Raw genomic sequence first — 22,822 nt, forward strand, 5'->3', positions numbered from 1 at the left:
TCACTAGCATGCTACTGTTTAATGAATGTGTCAATCACCTGTTTGGGCGAGCTGGGTAACGTATTTTCCTCTGGTCTGGTGGTCAAGGTGAAATAAAGCGCTTTCTTGCCTCGAGACTTTTTTGAGATTATTCCCCAGTATTGATGTTTTTAATCAATACTAAAGTTATATTTGGTTAATATCTTAACAAAAATCCCATCAAAGCTGTTAGGAGAGCTGCACGTGCACGTATACGTCAGATGTGGAGCACTATCCATTTTTCTTCATTTCATTTGACGTTAACACTGTGTAATATGCTACTTACATTTTAAAGTGTCTCTACGATGTTGCAGTGCCATCTGGAGGTAAAATATGAACGGAATAAGAGGCATAAAAAGATTTTGTAGCACTATAGTGTCATCTGCTGGTTGATAGGGAAGTGCAACTGTAACGGCATATCTTCAGACTGAAGGCTTCAGCCCCCGAAGGCCGCATTTGCAGGCTGCATACGTCATCAAGACGGTCTTATTTCAGAGTGATAAAAATTATAAAGTTAACTATTATACTTAGTTAATAGGTAATTGTTGTAATATGGTTGTGACGTGCGAATGTAATGCTCAGTCAATTTAAATAAACCAGGCTTATTGACGTGTGCATCCTGCATATGCAACCTCCGCAGGCTGCAGCCTTCGGATTGAGAAACGGCCATAGGCTACTAAGAGTAGACATTGGCTGTATCTCAAACGGAAGGCTGCATCCTTCGGAAGTCGCATTTTAGGCTGCATACATTATGAAGTTGACCATTATTCTTAGTTAATCGTAAATTGATGTAATATGCTTGCTTGATGATGACGTATGCAGCCTGCATGCGACCTCCGGAGGATGCAGCCTTTCGTTTGGAAACGGCAATTATTGCATAAATTATATAGCAGACGATATTTATATAAACGTATAATATACAGGTCTAGATTAAATGTGTCATAGGTTTATTTGGCTTAATGTGAAAATAAATAACGGGAAAACACAAAAGCGGAGCAATTACAGGTTTTGAAGCCTCAAAGGCCAAACCTGTAATTGTCTTATGTTTGGGTAAATAAGATGCATAATTTAACGTTACCTATTAAGATGGCCATATTGTGACCCTGGTGGACCATAAAACCAGTCATAAGGGTGATTATTATTATTATTATTTTTATATAAATAAATAGGCTTTCCATTGATGATTGTTTGTTTGGATAGGGCAATATTTGGCCGAGATACAACTATTCGAAAATCTGAAATCTGCAAAAAATCTAAATATTTAGAAAATCACATTTAAAGTTGTTCAAATTAAGTCATTAGCAATTACATGCACTCATAAAAATAACGTTTTAATATATTTACGCTAGGAAATGTTCAAAATATCTTCATGGAACATGATCTTTTACATAATATCTTAATGATTTTTGGCATAAATAAATCAGCATTTTTTTGACCCATACACTGTATTTTTTGCTTTTGCTACAAATATACCTGTGCTAACTGCTATATGTGGTCCAGGGCCACATATAGTTCTTCTATAGTTATATATAGATCATTATAACAACCAATCAACCCTTAGCAAACCAAACCCATAAAAACTTAAAAGGCTTGCCACAAAAGAGCTCAACACAGCCATTTACCATGGTAAATGTTTTATATATGATTGATCATTTCTTTGCAAATACAGCATTAAAAAACACATACGGTAACATTTCAAAACATTTAAGCGAGTCTGAGCCATTAAGACATGTAGTGAGAATGTCTACAATTTTACAAAATCAAATGCAATGAATAAAAACAAAAAGACACTCATTTCATTATCTCTGCCTGGACAATTCATCAGTCACAGGCTTGCTTCCTTCCTGATCCAGATTCACAGTTGGCCATAATACTGATTCATTTAATGATGCTTATCACTTCATTCAAAATATCTTACATTTAATGCAGTATTAAAAGAAAAAAATGGATACATTTGTATTTACACAAGCTTAATGAATTATTTTCAAATACACTGTATATATCTTTTATATATATTTCTTTATATTTATAGATGCCCATTTACCCAGAAATCTCTTAATCTTTCTCTTCCTGAAACCAGATCCACAACAATACAACCTAAATCTGAATCCGGTTTTATTCAAAATTGAAATACAAATTATGTGTGGATCTCTAAATTACCCAAATTTGTTTTCCATTATCCATCGTCCCCATAAAAGGGTTTTCACAGACGAGTGGAGCCGTGTATATGTGTGTGTGTGTGAGATATTTTGAGACAAAATCACACACACACATCCCATTTTGATATCTTGTACAAACCATGTACAAATAATGACCTAAACCTTTCTACAACTTCCAATTTACCCGCGAATACAAATGTATATTTAAAAATCTAAAAAATAATAAAACAAGGCTTTCAGTACCAGTACACATATAGCGCTTGCAGCACAAGAGACATACATTCAGCATAGGGGGAATATACAGGCACTCTATGGGACAACTGTTTTTGGGGTCCTGGAACCTCCCTCACCCTGCACAAGCATTCACACAGCTCTTTCAAAGATCCCCCAACACCCTGTATGCTAATAAAGGACTGGAAACAGGAATTCATTGTACAAAAAAAGCAGCACAGTCAAAACAATATCAGCCTTAAAGGAACATTTTGTCATCGCTCGCCTTCACGACATAAAACACAAAAGGTGCTTGACAGTGACAATCAAGTCTTTTCATTTTTAGGTGAAGTATCCCTTAAAATGAAATAGCCCTGCGTGATGTCATACTGATGTATCACTGGAACGTCTGTCACACCCTAACACTTTACCATACACACACACAAACACATCCTCAGGCGCGCACTAACTACACAAGACAAGCATACTTCATACTCTTGCACACTTTAGCTTGTTGTAGAGAACCCGTTCCATAGTTATTAAAAGGCTCATGAGCGGCAGTCAGACACTATATCACACACACTAAACTTTTGGTATTCTTTAAAATACGTGAAAATTGATGTCTGGTCCCAATTGGCAATGAGTCGATGGCCCAATAACAGTAAACGAATGCCCTAGGCTGGCTGTCTGCCATAAATATCCATAAAATAATCTTTTAGTTATCCAAAAATGACCCCAATTTTACTTTAAAAAGTCACATCCCATAACCCGCCTCGCACACATACAGAATGTGAATTGTCCAAATTTTTGATTGACTAAACAAATGTAAAGAAACAAGATGTAATAAATTCTTGCAACTTTTCACTTTATATTTAAAAACAGCAGCTTTCCAGTGGGAGTGTAACCATCAGATTTAAAGTTTCATAATAATGTGTTGTACCTTACTGAAGTCTTTTTAATACACGTGTATATGCTTTAGTAAAATAGACACAATCAAGGCAAAAATCAGTTTACTGGTTTGAATTTCTGTTCTGATCATTTCTATCCAGGTCATTACATTCGAATTTCCATCGGCTTTTTTGTGATTTCGTTACTCATTTTCTGAATATACTTTTATGGCACAAAGATAAAGAGAGCGAGTGACTCTAAGGATAAGAATAATAAGACGGTACCAACAAACCAGTACCTGCCCTATCTCAAACTGGCACTCCCCCATTTCCCCACTTTATAGTAGCCCCGCCCTCAGCCATCATCAGGCGTGCTCGATTCTTCGGGAAACTCGTCAGATGATCCGCTCTTGTGGATACGTCCGTCACTGCGCATGCTGTGGAAGGTTTTCTTAAAGGCTTCCATCATGGAGTGAGCGAGTTTTTTTGCCTCTAATTTACTCTCGCACTCCACAGCATGGCAGTCCATCTGGAACGTAAGATCGTCGTTGATTTGCCGGTAGATCCACGCGAACACGTTTGGGTTTATGTTGTGATCCGCCGTGCAGTATGCGATGCGAGCCACCTGGAAGGTGTCCATGGCAACCGTAGCCTCGCCCCGCCCATCCAGGTGCTGCAGTCGCACCTGGAATGGGCGGATCTCCAGTATGGCATTTGAAGAGGTGATGGAGTCATCGTGGGCAAAAGACTTTCGCTTTGTGTCCCACAATCCCACAACTGCTGACTCTGTGCAGCCAGACAGGAACTGAGTGCCGGAGATCGTCACTTTGCCAAGGTAAGTCACCTGGAGGAGGGGAAAAAAACACAAAGACTTTAAAAATAAAATAAATAAGGAACATCTTTACACTAATGCTTACATGCACAATTAAAGGCTCAAGATAAAAAGTGGATTATTATCGCACGCTGCATGGTACGACATGGCTCAGCCCGCTTTACATTGGCTCGGTTTGCTTTTCCACTGCAGTTTAGTATCGCTATATGCTGAATTCACACTAAATGCGGTAGAGGCGGCAAAAACACGATATTCGCACGTAGTTGGACACTTTAACATTTTGAATTTAACGCATTCAAGACATTCACGCGGAAATTCGCGTCTTGGGAGGGGCTTCTGCGAGTTTGCTCGATTCCTGTAATCACATCATTACTAGAGCAAGCTCCTGATTGGTTAACATGGAGCGTGAACTAGCACTCGAATGAGGTGGATTTGCGTCTACAGTGCCACGCTAAACGCCTCATTCGTGTTGCGAGACCTCCAGACACACGTCTTTACATTGACTTAACATTGAAATCACTCGCGCTTGACGCCTCTACCGCAGCTAGTGTGAATGCAGCATTAGAAGGGGTGGGATTATATACTTTTCGTTATAGGTGTGTCAACTCTACTGCCGTGACCTCATTGCAGAGTCACCCAAAAATATTTTTTATGATATTCGGGTCGCGGTCGGTCGGGTCGTTTGAAATAAAGATGCTAGTTAACTATTTTAAACAATTACTACTTTTTAAAAATGCGGGCCAGGGAGCAGGTCGGGTACACTATTTATTTAAAAAAAAATTGTGGTCCGAGTTGCCGGGGGTGGGGGGGTTTAGTTAAAAACGTTGGTCAGTTGCGGGTTGTTTATATATTGACCCGCACATCACTGCTGGGTACCATGCACCCCCCAAACCTCCCAAAATGCAGTGGAATTACTTTTTATTCACTATTTTACTTGATTGTTACACCACTTGACATTTTAATAATATCATTTTGTTAAAAATTAAAAAAATATAAAAAACATGAATGAAACCAACATAAATGTATGATATTACAAGATTTGTCAAAGACATTTTTTGTAAAGAATTGTTTATTATTATAGACATTGTTATTTGTCAATAATCTAAAAAAAAATGCATGTTGTTTTCCAAGAGTCCACCGAAAGATAGAAAAAATCAGTAGTGAATGACTGCTCTTGATATGCAGTCTGAATGTGAGTGCTTCTGGCAAAGATTTGGGAAGAAAATTTGAAAATACCGGAGAAAAACAATGTCTGGCCGTCTGTTTTTCTCTTCCAGACCTTCTGTTTAGTCTGCAACCACAAGGTCTAATTCTGGCCTCGATTTCTCCATCCCATTACTTTATAGGACAGAGATTTAAACTAAATTGTTTTTTATTACTTTAACTGTTAAAACTCTCAAAAAAAAAAGCAGCAAGAGCGCAAACATCTGTGCTGTATTTGGTCACAGAACTGCATACCAGACAAATACCAGAATGCAAACTCACTCCTCTTTATTCACAGTATTTTAATATAGAGCTTTGCTCTCGTGTCAGAAACAGAGCCATGAGGCCTTTCTGTGAGCTGGAGAGGAAATGCCAGTAATATCTTTTCTCTTCTGAAAATAATTTACATCACAGAGAGAAAGAAAGAGAGAAAGAACGAGTGTTACTGGAAGAAGTGTTGGAAAACATTAGACCTGAAAGAAACAAAAGCCTTACTGCACTATGACTAACAGATGAGAAATGAGGATTTGTGTGCATGTTTTCCAGTACTTGATGAATAACACTAATCCTTATTGTCGCAAATAAAATCTAGCAAGAGAACAAGAACAACTAGTAAACAAATACTTTTGTTAACTGATATAAAAACATAATACTGCATTAGAGCTATAATGTGAACTACAGTTAATATATATGAATATATATGAAGAGTTTGGTTCCAAAACGCAATAAATCCATTTTGACAAATTTCGGTAAAAACTTGTTTTCTATACCAAGAAAGTGACAAGATGAAAACCACTATTTTCTGTTACAAACTTTCACATAGCATCTTTAGGTTATAAAAACATAAAAAATTCAAATCCATAACTTGATTTTCAAAGATTTATTATAAAAACAGATTATTTTTTCCACAAAATCCAATAAATCCATGAAGTTTTTATTCAAAATGCTATAAATCTATTGAATCAATAGCCTATATAAATGTGCATTCATCTTTGCTATGTTATATTCATTTAGTTGCTTAGTTGTACACACTAATTAAAAATCTAAACATTAATGTCATTAATCAAAACACTTACTTTGTGATATTAAGAAGAACACTGTCATTGCTGCGGTTATACTTGACGTCGTCGCTTAACGTTTTTCACAGCGATCAGCTGTAAAATGTTTTGGTCCTGCTCGATTTTCGTTGACTGAGTAAAATTATGAAAGTTTTTCATAAGATCCCGTGGGGTCAATGTTTTAGCATGACAGAAACTTGGTGCTGTCGGCCCGGGCAAACAATAAGCACCCGTCTCCCGAGTGCCTCTTGCGTAAATTATTAGATGTTGATGGCTTACGTTTCTTTTCCGTCACAGAAAACCATCACAGGTTTATCAATGCTATTAAAGTATTATTTTGCTTTTGTTTGTTTGTTGATCACAAAGTACAAATGAGATGAGGAAAACAAGATTCCATGTACTCAACGCGCCACCATTATTGTTTACATTGCGTGAATGGTGCGCTGTAATATGTGGAGTGGATTTATTGCATTTTGAGAAAAAAGGGAGAAAAGATGACAGAATAACACAGCGGATATTGGATTTTGCAAAAAATTCAGTATTTACTTTTTAATACTGACCTGATATAATACTGATTCTGGCAGTAACTCATTTTTTTTTTCAAAAATGGTGTTTATTGCGTTTTGGAACCAAACTCTTCATATATATATATATTGTGTAAAATTAAGAATTTACTTGACCATACTGACCAGATACAATACTGATTTTGGTGGTAACTCATTTAAAAAAAAAAATAATAATAATAATAATAAACACTTAGGTTGTATTTGTAAACACTTATTAATGTGATATCTAACATGAACTAACAATACACAATACTTCTACTATTTATTAATCAAATTAATCTAATCTATATTTAAAATCAAAAGTTGTTACTAAGTTGTAACTAAGATTATTATTATCATCATTTTAGCTAATGCATTTACTAATGTTAACAAATAAAACCTTATAAAGTAATACCAAATAAATAATATAAATACAAAACAGGGTATTATTTGTTGATAGGTTGACGGTCCATTTTTAACAAAAATGAATTTGGATTAAGATGTAAAACCATAATTGTGATCAATCTGAAATGTATGCTATCACAATAAAATGTATTTTCATAAAAAAAAATAATTAAAAAAATATTGCACAATGATCAATTGTAGTGTCAATGAGCACTGTGGTATCAAGAGTTTTGAAAAAAGAAAAACTTTACTGTGTGTGTCTGCATCTTGAGATAATACAATGGCACTGAAATACACTGGCAAGAAAAAGCATGTGAACCCATAGCAACAAACTGGTCCTCAAAAGTGATCCGCCACAAAATGGGATCCGATCCCCATCCAGGCCACAACAACAAACAAACACAACGTGCACAAGCCTACCACACACCAAATATGATCCATTTATTTTTCCTATTTTTCTTCCTTAAATGTTAACATGTTAAAATTCCTTCTGAATGATGTGCAGGTCTGATTCAGAACTACGGTAAGCAATTGCTTGAAATAAAACAACAAGCCAATAAATCCAAGGCATCACTTACATTTTCTTCCAGCACTGTGAATGTTTAATGAGTGTTTTCAAAAAAGACACAAGAAACTAAGTATTTGTGTTGTCAGCTTATATACACATTGTGTTTGTCCACTGCCGTGACCCAGATGAGGATCGAATCCCACTCCACGGCAAATCAGAGTAGAAAAACAGTTCACCACTAGGGGTTCACATACTTTTTCTTGACACTGTATGTTAAGATATGTCAGTGCAAAATGTTTTAAAATAAAATAAGACAAAAACCTTTCCAAACCCCACTGCTTATGTCAAGTAATCCTTCATGTATTTTCCTTTAATGATGACGTGACTGACTTGATTCTCTGAGAGTTTATTCAATCACACCACTATGCTGTCTGTTTCTGGGTGGGTCTGTCTGTGTGTATGTCCCTCAGGGGAAAACTGTGAAAAACCATCAAACGGATTGATGCTTCTCAGTCACCACACAGTCTAGACACCAACAGAGCATTCATTCATCTTTCCATCCTCATACCTCCACAGGCAACCGAATGAAATTCAATGATTTAGCAGCACTGTCAGGTCTTTGATGCACAGCTCTCATATATATAGAGTCAATGAGCAACAATACTATGCAATGCTTTAATATGACACAAGAATAAGAATACCATACATATGGCGTCATATGAGACATATTTACAAATCAGAACCATAACAGTCGTAAGAGGGGCATGCCTTCCCTCTTACACAGTTTTTGGGACATAATCAATTTCCATGCTCAATGACTGTGCCTCCCCCCCTCCATATTCCCACATGCACACACCTACACAACGGATGTGGAAACAATGTTGTTTGTGTTACAGTGTTATGTAACACTATGTGGCCAAACATCTAGTTATATGTGAAATCAAGTGTAGGTAAATACTGTTGATTATTTAAAAAAAATAGAGAAGAATATACAGCGAGCATTTTTGGCTCATGATAAAAACGAATTGTTGAATCACACAAATTATGCATAACAAACATTTCTAGTACACACACTGCTTACAAGATTGTGTGACTAAAGAGCAGTTAAGGTGTCTCCAGCAGGTGGCAGCATTGTGACCAATGATCAGCACTGTAGTTGAGGAAACTCCATGTATAATTCAGAAGAAAAAAAAAGAATTCCTCACCAGCTCTGCATTCCGAAACGGGATGTTAACGTTCCAGTCATCTCGCAGAATGAGAGCCGTATGTGTCCTGCTACACAGCTGCACAATAAAGCCAAGTGCATGTATCCATATATACTGCATATAGTCAAATGCGTGTGTGTATGAAAGACTGGGTTTGTGTGCTTAAACCACTGAAAGTTTGTGCCGAGAAATGTTAATGACTATATTTGGTCTGCGTGTGGGGGGTTGACTATGTTTGTTAACAGTGTGTGTGTAAACAACACACAGAACAGACTTTGTACACGCCACCGAGCTCACAGAATAAATCTTTCACTTCTGACTTCATAATGAAGGCTTTCACAAACATACAGACCCAAAACACACTCGCAAGACAAACTAAGGCTGTGCAATTAATCGTTTTAAAGTTTTTTGATTCAAACACTTACAAAAACAAGATAAACGACAATTACGTGCTGCTGGATCGATGTGTTTGTAAGGCAATTCGAAGGCATCATTGCTTTGGCACGTGTAGCCTATTGCAACACTTACTGAAAGGGACACTCCACTTTTTAAAAAAAATATGCTCATTTTCCAGCTCCCCTAGAGTTAAACACTTGATTTGTACCTTTTTGGAATCCATTCAGCTGATGTCCGGGTCTGGCGTTACCACTTTTAGCATAGCTTAGCATAATCCATTGAATCTGATTAGACCATTAGCATCACACCAAAAAATAAATAACCAAAAAGTTTCAGTATTTTTCCCATTTAAACTTGACTCTTCGGTAGTTACATTATGTACTAAGACCAACAGAAAATTAAAAGTTGTGATTTTCTAGACCGATATGGCTAGGAACTATACTCTCATTCTGGCGTAATAATTAAGGACTTTGTTGCCGTAACATGACTGCAGCAGGCGCAATGAAAGTAACTTTCAATAGCAGGGGACTATTTTCGGGCACTGCGTAATATCATTGTGCCTCCTGCAGTCACCTTAGTACCAGATGTAACTACAGAAGAGTCAAGTTTTAAACTCTTCGGTTATTTTTTAGCGCAATGCTAATGGTCTAATCAGATTCAATGGATTGTGCTAAGCTATGCTAAAAGTGGTAGCGCCACACCCGGAGATCAGCTGAATGGATTCCAAAAAGGTAAAAATCAAATGTTTAACTCTAGGGGAGCTAGAATATGAGCATTTTTCAAAAAAAGTGGAGTGTCCCTTTAAGAGAAAAATTAAATAAATGCATGTTTTAAAGTCACTGACACCAATTTATCTTGATTATAATTTTTACCATAATAACTGTGTTTATGATTTTGTCCATAATCAAGAAGCCCTAAGACAAACACAAAAATATTTTCCTTTACCGCACACACAAATTTGTCTATGTGAGAGTATTTAAATGATGAGTAACTCTGCACAAGTACAAAACTTTTGTCATAATGGCCACCTTAGCATTGCCGCAAAGGACAATGTAAGAGGCATTAGCGTAACATTTCCTTTTTTTTCAGGTCAACATCGCCATGGTGGAGCAAGAGTTTACAGTTAGTTAACAGTCCAGTGTGGAGATTTATAGCGGCATCTAAAGGTGAGATTGTGAATTGCAACCAACGGCTCAGGTCCACAGCTCACCCCTCCTTTTCGAAACGCATAGTGAAACTACCGTAGTCGCCACAAGACAAACAGGTCATCGTATGAGACAATATAGTGACAAAATGCGCTCTATAGAGTTCAGGGCTACTGTAAAAACATGGCAGACTTTCGTGTAAGTGTATGTACAGTGGGGCAAAAAAGTATTTAGTCAGCCACCAATTGTGCAAGTTCTCCCACTTAATTAGATGAGAGAGGCCTATAACTTTCATCATAGCACGTGTAGCCTATTGCACTTCAACTATGAGAGACAAAATGAGAATAAAAATCCAGAAAATCACATTGTCCGATTTTTTTAAGAATTTATTTGCAATTATGGTGGAAAATAAGTATTTGGTCATTAACAAAAGTTCATGTCAATACTTTGTTATATACCCTTTGTTGGCAATGACAGAGATCAAACATTATCTCCAAGTCTCCACAAGGTTTTTACACACTTGTTGCTGGTAGTTTGGTCCATTCCTCCATGCAGATCTCCTCTAGAGCAGTGATGTTTTGGGGCTGTTGCTGGGCAACACGGATCTTCAACTCCCTCCAAAGATTTTCTATGGGGTTGAGATCTGGAGACTGGCTAGGCCACTCCGGGACTTTGAAATGCTTCTTACAAAGCCCCTCCTTTGTTGCACAGGCGGTGTGTTTAGGATCCATGTAATGCTGAAAGACCCAGCCACGTTTCATCTTCAATGCCCTTGCTGAAGAAAGGAGATTTTCACTCAAAATTTCACGATACATGGCCCCATTCATTCTTACCTTTACACAGATCAGTCGTCCTGGTCCCTTGGCAGAAAAACAGTCCCAAAGCATGATGTTTCCACCCCCATGCTACACAGTAGGTATGGTGTTCTTTGGATACAACTCAGCATTCTTTCTCCTCCAAACACGAGAAGTTGAGTTTCTACCAAAAAGTTCTATTTTGGTTTCATCTGACCATATGACATTCTCCCAATTCTCTTCTGGATCATCCAAATGCTCTCTAGCAAACTTCAGACGGGTCTGGACATGTACTGACTTAAGCAGGCGGACACGTCTGGCACTGCAGGATTTGAGTCCCTGGCGGCATAGTGTGTTACTGATGGTAGCCTTTGTTACTTTGGTCCCAGTTCTCTGCAGGTCATTCACTAGGTCCCCCTGTGTGGTTCTGGGATTTTTGTTTACCATTCTTGTGATCATTTTGACCCCACGGGGTGAGATCTGGCGTGGAGCCCCAGATCGAGGGAGATTATCAGTGGTTTGGTATGTCTTCCATTTTCTAATAATTGCTCCCACAGTTGATTTCTTCACACCAAGCTGCTTACCTATTGCAGATTCAGTCTACAATTTGGTTCCTTTGACAGCTCTTTGCTCTTGGCCAGAGTTGAGTTTGGAGTCTGGCTGTTTGAGGTTGTGGACAGGTGTCTTTTATACTGATAACAAGTTCAAACAGGTGCCATTAATACAGGAGGACAGAGGATCCACTTGAAGAAAATGTTGCAGATCTGTGAGAGCCAGAAATCTTGCTTTTTTGTTATTGACCAAATACTTCCTGGATTTTATTTTCTCATTTTGTCTCTCACAGTTGAAGTGTACCTATGATGAAAATTACAGGCCTCTCTCATCTTTTTAAGTATGAGAACGTGCACAATTGGTGGCCGACTAAATACTTTTTTGCCCCACTGTAGATAAAAACGTCTCATTCTAAGGTAATAAAAACAATACTGCTTTTTTTCTAAGGTTTTTATACACCACTGATAATATAGTTATGTATATTATTTGGGATTTCTGTCAAGAGATCCTTCTTAAGTTACACAATGCTGCACCTTTACGCTATTGAATGTTTACAGTAAGATACCCAAGTAATAACACATGGCACATACTTTATATTTAAAGATAACTCCATTGCTTCCCTGGGTATTGCGGTTTGCAATTTATCGTCAAAGCATCTGTATCTGTGCACTTGTGTAGAGTATGTTATGAGTTATGAAAAGAAGAGTTCTTGTAACTGATCGAGCGTGACACTAAAAACAGCAAGGTCGAGGGTTTGAATACTAGGTAAAATGTAGAGACTCCATATGCCGTTTCTGTGGATAAAAGCCTCATTGTAAATTTTCTCGCCTTATGGATTGCATTTTGATTATTTCAGAAAAGTGTATAACATGAGGCTTGGTTAGCTGCAAATGTATGCCTTTACATAAATAACTAATAGATAACATACATACAGGAACTTATACATTAACCCAAAATGCCTAAAAAGCATCCTTGAGAAAGTCTATAACAAACATAGTACACATAACCGTACCGGCTCGATCGGATTGGCACAGAATAGAACAATTGATTACACAACGGACTTGCACGTCGATGGAAAACAGGATTGTGTAACTGTAACCATTCCTTACTGTTCTTAAAATGGGTGGAAAAGTGTTGTATTATTGTAAAATGTGGAAAATATAAAGAATAAGTAAATGTTTCAAATCCTTATCAATCTCTCTATACATTTACTTAGCCAATTCTTTAAAATGGTCTTAAATACAACAAAACCCACAAATTATCTCTTGGGAGAGAAAGAGAATAAAAAGGAGATCAGGGCTGACGTGGAATGTGTTTATCCAGGATTGTGGTGCCGACTAAAACCCATGTCTGATCCGGATCAATGGACGGCCAATTCCACAAACCCTCGGAGTTATGAGAAGATTAATATAGAAACCACTGTTGCTAACACACACGCATCATTCCATCACATCTCTATAAAAACATTGTCATCTGAAATCTTTATAAACCCACATTAACCCCTGCGGAGCATATATATTATATATATATATATATAAAAATATATATATATATATATATATATATATATATATAGAAAGAGAGAGAGAGAGAGAGAGAGAGAGAGAGAATCTCTATGGTAACAGCAGCATATAGACTAGCATTGTTGTGTTGTTACATAATGAGAGGACTTCAATAGATGATTAAGTCTCATTTATTTCCATCTCTTTCACAAGTTCTCCCAAATACAACTACTCTCAGGCAACAACACGTGGGATAAAATGGGAATAATCACTATTTAAAGAGAAAGTGGATAATCATAAAACCCGTCTACACCCAAGTGTTGAAATGCTTGTGGTCGGTTGTGTGTTTGAGTTATGCCAGAGACTTTATACTCTCTCAGGGGCATGTTCAAATACACAGATGAAAATACGTGAAATGTTTCAAATATTCTGGGCTCAATGAGGAGGCCGTCGACTGAGCACGAGCGTGTGCCAAATATGTCAAAATGTGCCAGCAATCATAGCGGCCCTTAAACTTACAGAGAGCATAGTATCATACTACTCTCACTATTTCTGCTGTGTATAGTATGTTTACTGTAAACTGTGTGCTATATGCATGGGATATCGTCGCTGCCCGATGAAACTCACATATGTCCAACGGTTACTTTTTAGTAGGGATGCACCGAATCAAGATTTTTTGGGTTCGGCCGAATACCGAATACTGAGTCCTACTCGCATCCTTATTCCATTAGCACAGTAAAACACATTAAAGGAATATTCCATTTTCTTAAAAGAAAAATCCAGATAATTTACTCACCACCATGTCATCCAAAATGTTGATGTCTTTCTTTGTTCAGTCCAGAAGAAATTATGTTTTTTGAGGAAAACATTGCAGGATTTTTCTCATTTTAATGGACTTTAATGGACACCAACAATTAACACTTAACTCAATACGTAACAGTTTTTTTCAACGGAGTTTCAAAGGACTCTAAATGTTCCCAAACGAGGCATAAGGGTCTTATCTAGCAAAACAATTGTCATTTTTGACAAGAAAAATAACAAATATACACTTTTAAAGCAAATACCCCACGCAATACGTCATGACGTCAAGAGGTCACAGAAGACGAACGCGAAACTCCGCCCCAGTGTTTACAAGTGTGTTGAAAGAGGACCGTACCGACGTTGTTGAATGTCAACGGATACTAATTAATGTCTTTGTTTCAGTTTATTGTTTACAATGGTCCGCAAATGTGCGTTTTATATATGTAACACGTGACCTCTCTACGTCACTATGCATTTACGTTAGGTCGCGCTGGACCGGATCTAAACTAAATTTTTTTTATCTCCGTCAGCACCCGATGTGTGTAATCAACGGCTGCGTGACGTCGACCAGCGTAGCGCAAGCCTAGGATTCGGTTCGGTGGAAAAAAAAATCTAAGATTCCTGGATTCGGTGCATCCCTACTTTTTAGGAAGTGAAAAAAACACTGTATTTCAAAAGCAGTTGAATGTAGCGCTGTCATACTTGGTACGGCATCTTTACATGTAACCATATTCTTGCAAGTGTAATGATATAATCCACATTTGACCAAAATTGAGTTTAAATGGACATACGTGCATATTTTACAGTAATGGTGGTCGATGCGCGTTCTTCCAATCATTAATAAGAATGGCCAATTCGCGTTTCATATTGACAGATGAATACGCTCAGTTTATTAAAGCAACACTATGTAGTTTTTTTACCTTTAAATAATGTCTCTAAAATTATTTCAGTGATAAAACAACTTTTAACTGGACAAATTGTACTGTTGCTCCAACCTGAGCAGCCTCCTAGCTGCTACAAGCACACTCTGAAAGTGGCGTTGGAGGATACAGCACACAGCCCCACCCCTCCCCCTGCCTGCAGAAGAGTGTCTGATACCAGGCACTGTTGCGATTTTCAACCACATGGGGGAGCTGTAAGTCATTTTACATGGAAACTACATAGTGTTGCTTTAAATAGCCTACGTCTTAGTTTATTAAATACGCTTAGTTTATTTAATATTAATTATACATTTATTAAATGTCTCTTGCAAACTATGAAGGGACAATGAATCAATACACTGACATGGTAATGCACAGTCCTACCGTAATTTTGTCACTCCTAGACGTACGTCTGGCGTCAGGGGGGAAACATTTACCTCGATGAAGGAAAGTCATTGTCTCACCAGGCTATGTTTATTCGGCTATCCAGTGCTCAGCTTTGATGAACTTTACGAGACCGGCAAGATGCTTCCACAGGGCGGGAAATACGCGGCGTGATTGACAGCTTTGACACCAAATGGATATACGTGAAAATCAAATGACATAATTTCACAACTTTTCATTGGCCATTTAGATATGTGAAGCATACTGTATACGGAAATGAACCTGTACATTCAATCCGGCCAATATCGGCCAAATTGACATACGTGGTTTTCATCAGACAGCGACGATATGGTGTGTGTCCCACAATGCAATGCACTTGATTCCAGTTTTCAGTGTGACAATTGCGCCCTACTTTTTACTAGAAGCCCTCACTGAATGAAATATCCATGTGAAGAGGTAACGTAACAACATTTGTTTCAGACATTTTTATCAATGTATGATATTTATTGTTAAACTACTATTTTTGAAAAATGATTGCTAGAAGGAAGAACATTAGAGAGGTATAGGAGAAATACAAACAGAGTGAAGAAGAGACAAAGTGAGTGTGATGCTCTGTGATTGTCTTAGCTAGCATTTTGCAATGAATGGATGCTGAGGTTTCCATGGCAACAGCGTTACAGCTTCTTTAGCAGACTAATATACTTGAGAGATTTTTTTATATTTTTAGCATACGTATTTGGACTGTTTTTCCTTTCAGCAAACAAACACATCCTTAGCAAATGTGTGACTGCAGTTAATCACACACAATTTTGAATGCAATCACCCTACACTTTATGGTCCATACCCGAATGTGCTTATAGGGTTGTGTCGATAGACAATACTATTGTGTATCAACGATAGTCAGACATACGGCCGATATATGACGATAGTTATATTATTCTCATTCTCATATATTATTCTGTTCTTCAGTGAAGAGCAGAGAGTGATTTTATTGAGAGATGAATTAGGTTATTGTAACTTTAAGATGTGAGAGAGATTGCTCTGTACTCGTGCCCTGAAAGTTAGGGCAAAAAAATCAAGTGTCCAAAAGGCTTATTTGTGTTAGTTCCATACCTTGTATCCGGTGTGTGTGCGGTTCTTGGTGTGAGGTGTGGTGGAACACAGCTCAATGGCTTCTGGCTCATGAAAGATCACCGTAGGCAGTGGGTCCTTTCGAAGTGTCAGCACGTTGAGTTTGGTCTTCAGCATGGACTGCAAATGCTAAAAGAGAAAAAAATAAGATCAGTTTAAGCTTGTAAAACACCATATCCACTGATCTGAACTGACCGATGAATTTATGTTGAAAATGAAGAAACATTAAAGGGATAGTTCACCCAAAATGAAAATTCTGTCATTATTTACTCAACCTTATGTTGTTTTAAATGTGTACAAGTTTCTTTCTTCTGTTGAACACAAAATAAGATATTTTGAAAAATGATGGGAAGCACACTGTTGACGGTACCCATTGGCTTCCATAGTATTTGTTGATTATACTACGGAAGCCAATAGGTAAAGTCAACTGCCGTGTTTCCCATACATTGATTTACTTGTGGCACACCGCCACGGAATCAACACTGGCCGCCATGAATAGATTTTTCATGATTCACATTTACATTACTGCGCCTCTCTCTCACATAAACGTGAAAAGGTGGTGGTGTTTTCAATGTCCGTTCCTTCGTATATTTCTTTTTCGCATACACGCCAACAGTCACAGATTTTACTGACAGAGAAGATGGCTGATCGAGTTTATCATGACTTGACGAAAGGTTAGCATTAGTGTTTCCCACACACACACCCGTTCTCTCCCTCTCTATGATGCGGTATGCCTGCGCACATGTTTTGTAGTAACTTTGTGTAAAAGTTACTGTGTATTCTCTCATATTTGTGAATTTGCAGAGAATTGTTTGTGCTATACGTGACAATAAAACTCACATTAAAAAAAAGGGAGCTCATAACAAGACATTGATGAGAAGAGCAACAGCAGTAAGGCTTCAATGTAAATGTATGTTGATTTTGTCAGACGATGTCGCGTTTATAAATCAGGATTTTAGCAGCAGTTGGATTAAACATGAGGTGTTACTGGGTTGTGTTTAGTAACTATTTTATAGTCTACCCATTTTATGAGTACTGATAATATGTAAAAATAGCATTCAGTTGTATTAAAATGCAATATAATGTGACAGATCAAGTCTCTCAAAATCCTGTGGAAAACACTGAACTGTGTGTTAACCATCAGATTTTATTTAGTTTTTAATTAAGTATTTAATTATTTTACCAGAGAAAAACCTAGGATTATGCAACAAACATTAAACAATTCAGTACGGGCTTTTGTATCATTCTTCTTCACGCCTAAATTAGGTTGTAAAGTTATAAAGGAAAATATTCCAAGTTGGAAACTTGGAAAAGGAAATTATTTGTAAATTTTGGGTAATACAAACATTAGCTTTCTTGACATCTTACTCATCCGTGTGTGTGCCACAATTCCCATATATTCCTGTGTAATAATTTCCATGGAAAGTTTCCAAAGTTTCCTTACTGAATCCATTTACAGCTTATACCGAAAACGTGAGAAGGGATACAATGGACTTAAAAAAAACCTGCCTGTGTGTGTGTTAGAGAGTAACTGCGTTATAATAATGATGAGAGTTTGTCTATGTCCTTAACGCTCACATAGCACACGCTTTTTTCTGCATTTCTGATGTTAATGTGGAGTACCTATAGAGTAGTATTACATCCTTTATATCTCCGAAGATTCTTTAATCAGATTACTAAAAAAAAGATTAGCTTTACCGAATCTTTCCGATAACGTTTAAAAAAACGAAGAAGGAGGAGTTACTACCGCGGGAGGAGTGAGTACGAGTCATGCAACACTTTATACAACACTGTTTAACTTATGATTCACTACATGTTCGTGTCATTTATATAATATGCACGCACCTATTTCCAACATAAGACAGAAGTCTTACATACCACATGCAACTCGTGACCCGGTTGGGACTTTTCAATGAAATCCAGCACATCAAACACACATGCAAAACTCCGCTGCTACCCCGGATAATAAACGATATCCATTGTTTCCGTAATGCTGGCTTTCTTCTCCTTACATCCAAAAACACACTTCTTCTTTCATGCCATTGTTGAGTTTTAAAATTAAACAAAGCTGTCGCGTGATAAGTCTCCCGCTGATTGACGGGTGGGCGGGGCTTTCCATGGGAAGTACCCATAAAAAAAACTGATACGTATAGAAACCCCTGAAACGTCAGCTGGACCCGTGTACGAACCCTGGCGAAGGGCATTCGGCATAGAAATGCTCTGTGAAGTGCTTTTTTGCCACCTTTTTATATATATTACAAAAACGGGTTAGTTTTCAGAGGTCATGATGCAATGTGTTTTTAAAACGGTGATAATTGAAACTGTGAGCACTGTTAGCACCATACACCTCCCTTCCTGGAAACAAGATACTGTGTTCCAAACTTCACCTCCTACAGAGCATTTTCACAAAGTTTCTGAGAAACCGAGGACATTCCCAGAGTGAGGTCCTAATTTCAGCAGGGGTCTATGCACATTTTCCTGTTTACTTCAACACTGGATGCATGAGAACAACACGTGACCATCACCTTTCCAAAACACAAAGTTGAGCGTAATCTTGAGAAGATCAGCCAGGACGTCAATTCAGCTTGAACTTCTGCCTTGAAGTTCACGGTATCGTACCTGGAATGCAAACCTCCTGTTGCTTCATAGTAGAAATTTTCACAAAGTATATTTTCCAGGATTTTGGCTCCCAACTAAAGTTTTTTGAAAAGACATATGGCCAATAAACAATCAACATCCCGGCTCACCAGACCATTACATTAAACAAACTATATATCAGTTTGTGTCAAATTAAATATGACATCTACTCTGACTAATATCTCCCTCCATCTCCCAGTATAATAAAAGGCTTCTGCTAGACTTGTTTTGAACCTCGGAAATGTCTCAGATTATTTCTCTGCTGCGTTCCTTATAAAGCCTGCCAGTATCTGCAACAATTCACTTCAACACACACTTTTGTTTGCCAACACTGCTGCCAATGGCCTGAACTTAATGACTTCCACACCTGCACCGCAAATGCCTTGAGTTTGTTGTTTCCATGCGTCTTTTAAGTCTCAGTACCATTCTGGCCGTGAATCACGAACTGTTTTCACACTTTTTTAAACTGGTCTCAATCCAAATTCAATGTAATCCCACTGCGGGTCTTTTTCATATTGTGTTATATCGCTCTGAACTGCAGTACATTTAAATGTTCATGAATCACCACGATTGTAGAAATAGATGTAAATATGTATGTAATGTAATGCTGTTAGTTTTATAGCAATATGATCATCAATTGATACATTTCAAATGATTGTGCGTTCACTCCATTTGTGAATAATTTTCATAGAAAGGAGACGCATTTATGCCAAAACAAGGAATGAGAATGACACCACACCATGCTATTTTTATTATCTGGTTTAACTGCGCTCAGTGATAAAAGTGAATTAAAAGCAGATTTGTGAACACATTGTTTATATGTGCGGGAAAAACAAAGAGCCAGTACTTGTCAGATCTGGACTAAATGGTCACTAGATGTGCACATTTCCTGAGATGGACAAACAATGTCAGTGTTTAAAACATTAAACAGAAGTTTGTGGGTTTGTCCTAAACTGATGGCATTAACAAGATCCAGATCGGCCCTGGTCATTCATACATCACTCACCTAGAGATAGTTGAGAGAAATGGTGAAAGATTAGAAGAGAGGTGCTGAGAGTTAGTGAAACAATAGAAACAATAGAAACGGTCCATGAAGGTCTCTGGTGGCTATCAGCCTGATTATATTTGACAAACTTCATATTTAATACAGTACAGAACACACACAGATTTTGGCAACTTGTACCTTTGGCAGCATGTTTCAGCAATTTTGTCTCCCAAATGTATAGGTCAGAAACACAGAGAGTCTTGTCCAATGTTTTGCTATACTGTAAAGCGAAAGCAATTTATTGGGCTATTTCCTTTTTTATAAATATAATAGGATGTAATTATAGGAAAGCTGTCATTGAGAACACACCATATGCAAACCTATGCAAAAAAAATTGTGGCGCACCCCATGATAGCACTTCCTATCACTGTTTAGATTCAGAGATAAAAAATATTGCCATCTAGTTGGATGTCAGGATGTAAACTCCATATGTAACAACTGTCATAAATCTTGTATGATTTCTGTTTGAAGAAAAAAAATATTGATATTGCATTTTATGGGAATCGGAACAGTACTCACATGTATCGCTATTTTCTTACACCCCTTATACTTTGTAAAATAAGTGTTTTTTTATTTTATTTAAGCAATTAAATCTTATTTTCCCAATGTATTGTGATTATACATTCACATAAGCTATGTTTACATTTACCACTTTTTTGAATGTGCATTTTGAAATAATCGCATAAAAACGCTTGATGTAAACACCAAGATGCATATACATTTCGAAAATGCACATAAAAAACATATGCACTTTTTAAGTAACTGCGATAGAAACACATTTACTGAAAATTCAAAAATCAAAATTGTAGATGCACATCAAAAATAGTAGAGGTGTAACGGTTCACATTACTGACGGTTCGGTGCGTATCACGGTTTTAGGGTCACGGTTTCGGTAAGTTTCGGTACACAAGGGGCTTCTTTACAGAAATAAAAACCTAAGCCATTTTTAACCTCTGGCAAAATCAACATTTTCACTTAAGAGCACTTGTATTATTATACTACATGCACCAACATACAGTGCACTTCAAAATGAACATAAAATAGCTAAGAACACTCGGTTACTTTTTAAATTCTATGCCGCTATCTTCAAGTTTCTTCGCAAGAAGATCAGTTTGTTAACATTTAAACACAAAAGGCAATGTGTGCTGTTTCTGTCTCACCTGCGATCGCGTGCTATCAACAACACCATCGTGATGACGGCACAATAAGTGACTTGTCATATTAAATGTATTGCCTTAAGCATACGGTGTCAGGGTGCGGTGGTGGATAGAACCCAATCGCAGACAGCTCGTAACTGAAAGACGTTTATTAAATCATAAAAACCCTCGAGGGGGCAAACAATGACAATGACTTCAAAATAAACACGACAAGACAAAGCGCACACACGACATGGTATCATTGGATACACAATGAACCGGCACAAGACGTAAGACACAATGGCTTTAAATAGGGAAAACTAAACTAGGGAACAATGACAAACAGGTGAAGGGAATTAACTAATCAAGACTTAACAAGGAAACAGGAGGGTAAGGTTAAGACTAAAGCCAGGAGAGCATGCGGTACACAAAACATACACAGACCACATGCCTCTCCACACAAAACAAGACAACAGTGGGCTGCCATGATCCTGTCACATGAAACACATAAAATACATACAGGGCTGACAGGACCATGACATACGGCACTGGTGAATTTTACAGTTTTGTCTGCGTTTTCTTGAGCATCCCTGGTGCAGTAGACTTAAATGAAGCTGGCGGTGCCTCTATTAGCGCCTTTTCTCCTTTGCTTGCCACGTTAAACGGTCCGCAACACACACACACCAACAAGTGAGGAGGAACTGTAAAGGGCGATTTATAGTCGTGCGTAGGTTCTACGCCGTAGCTACGTCGTAGGCTATCCGTAGCCTGTGCGTAGCTCTGTGTAGCCTGACGCGCACCTCACAAAAAATTTAACAGCGCGTCAGATCTACGCGGACCGCAAGCGCTGTGATTGGTCCACCAGAACCCCTCCCGTCAGGTAAAAAAAACTTTGTCATAGGTATTTCCGTTTGTGACGGTAAAACCAAGGAGGAGGCAAGTTGAGGAGTGATTTAACTCAAACTGCATCAAACGTCGCTGTTTATTTACTTCCATCATTGCTGGTCTTCTCAAATTATACACAACAAGTTGCTGTTTCTTCTTCGTTTGTGGGTTAACTTGCTAAGCTTCTTCTTCTTTCACGTTTGTGCTGCTACTGTGGTTACACGCGTGGATACTGCCTACCAGCGGTCGCGCGTGTGTTTGCACGTCGACGCGGACGACGACGCAAAAGTATAAATGAAAACCGACGCGGAACCTACGCCGTCGCTGCTACGCCGTAGGACCTACGCACGACTATAACGAGCCCTTAAGGTTGGCAACATATTTGCCTACTTCGAGTTGATTGGACAGGTACTCTCACGTAAACACACGCAGAGCTTATTCAGAACCATACATTAGCGGTTTTA

General features: G+C 37.9%; 1 protein-coding gene across 2 annotated transcripts in view; it reads right to left on the minus strand.

The window, feature by feature from the left end:
• Positions 1 to 1,635: 1,635 nt before the first annotated feature.
• Positions 1,636 to 22,822, minus strand: part of pid1 (phosphotyrosine interaction domain containing 1) — a 33,971-nt gene continuing 12,784 nt past the window's right edge. Inside the window, exons 2-3 of one of the 2 annotated variants that reach the window (XM_055174066.2) lie at positions 16,638 to 16,784; positions 1,636 to 4,118 (exon numbers count right to left, since the gene is read on the minus strand). In XM_055174066.2, the coding sequence (XP_055030041.1) occupies positions 3,630 to 4,118; positions 16,638 to 16,784 (636 nt within the window). In that variant the 3' untranslated portion in view covers positions 1,636 to 3,629. Of the gene's footprint in view, positions 4,119 to 9,030; positions 9,204 to 16,637; positions 16,785 to 22,822 lie in introns of those variants that run through there. The other variant, XM_055174067.2, reaches the window with a different exon arrangement.

The sequence above is a fragment of the Misgurnus anguillicaudatus genome, chromosome 15 (genome assembly GCF_027580225.2).
Source record: "Misgurnus anguillicaudatus chromosome 15, ASM2758022v2, whole genome shotgun sequence".
Classification (NCBI taxonomy): Eukaryota; Metazoa; Chordata; class Actinopteri; order Cypriniformes; family Cobitidae; genus Misgurnus; species Misgurnus anguillicaudatus.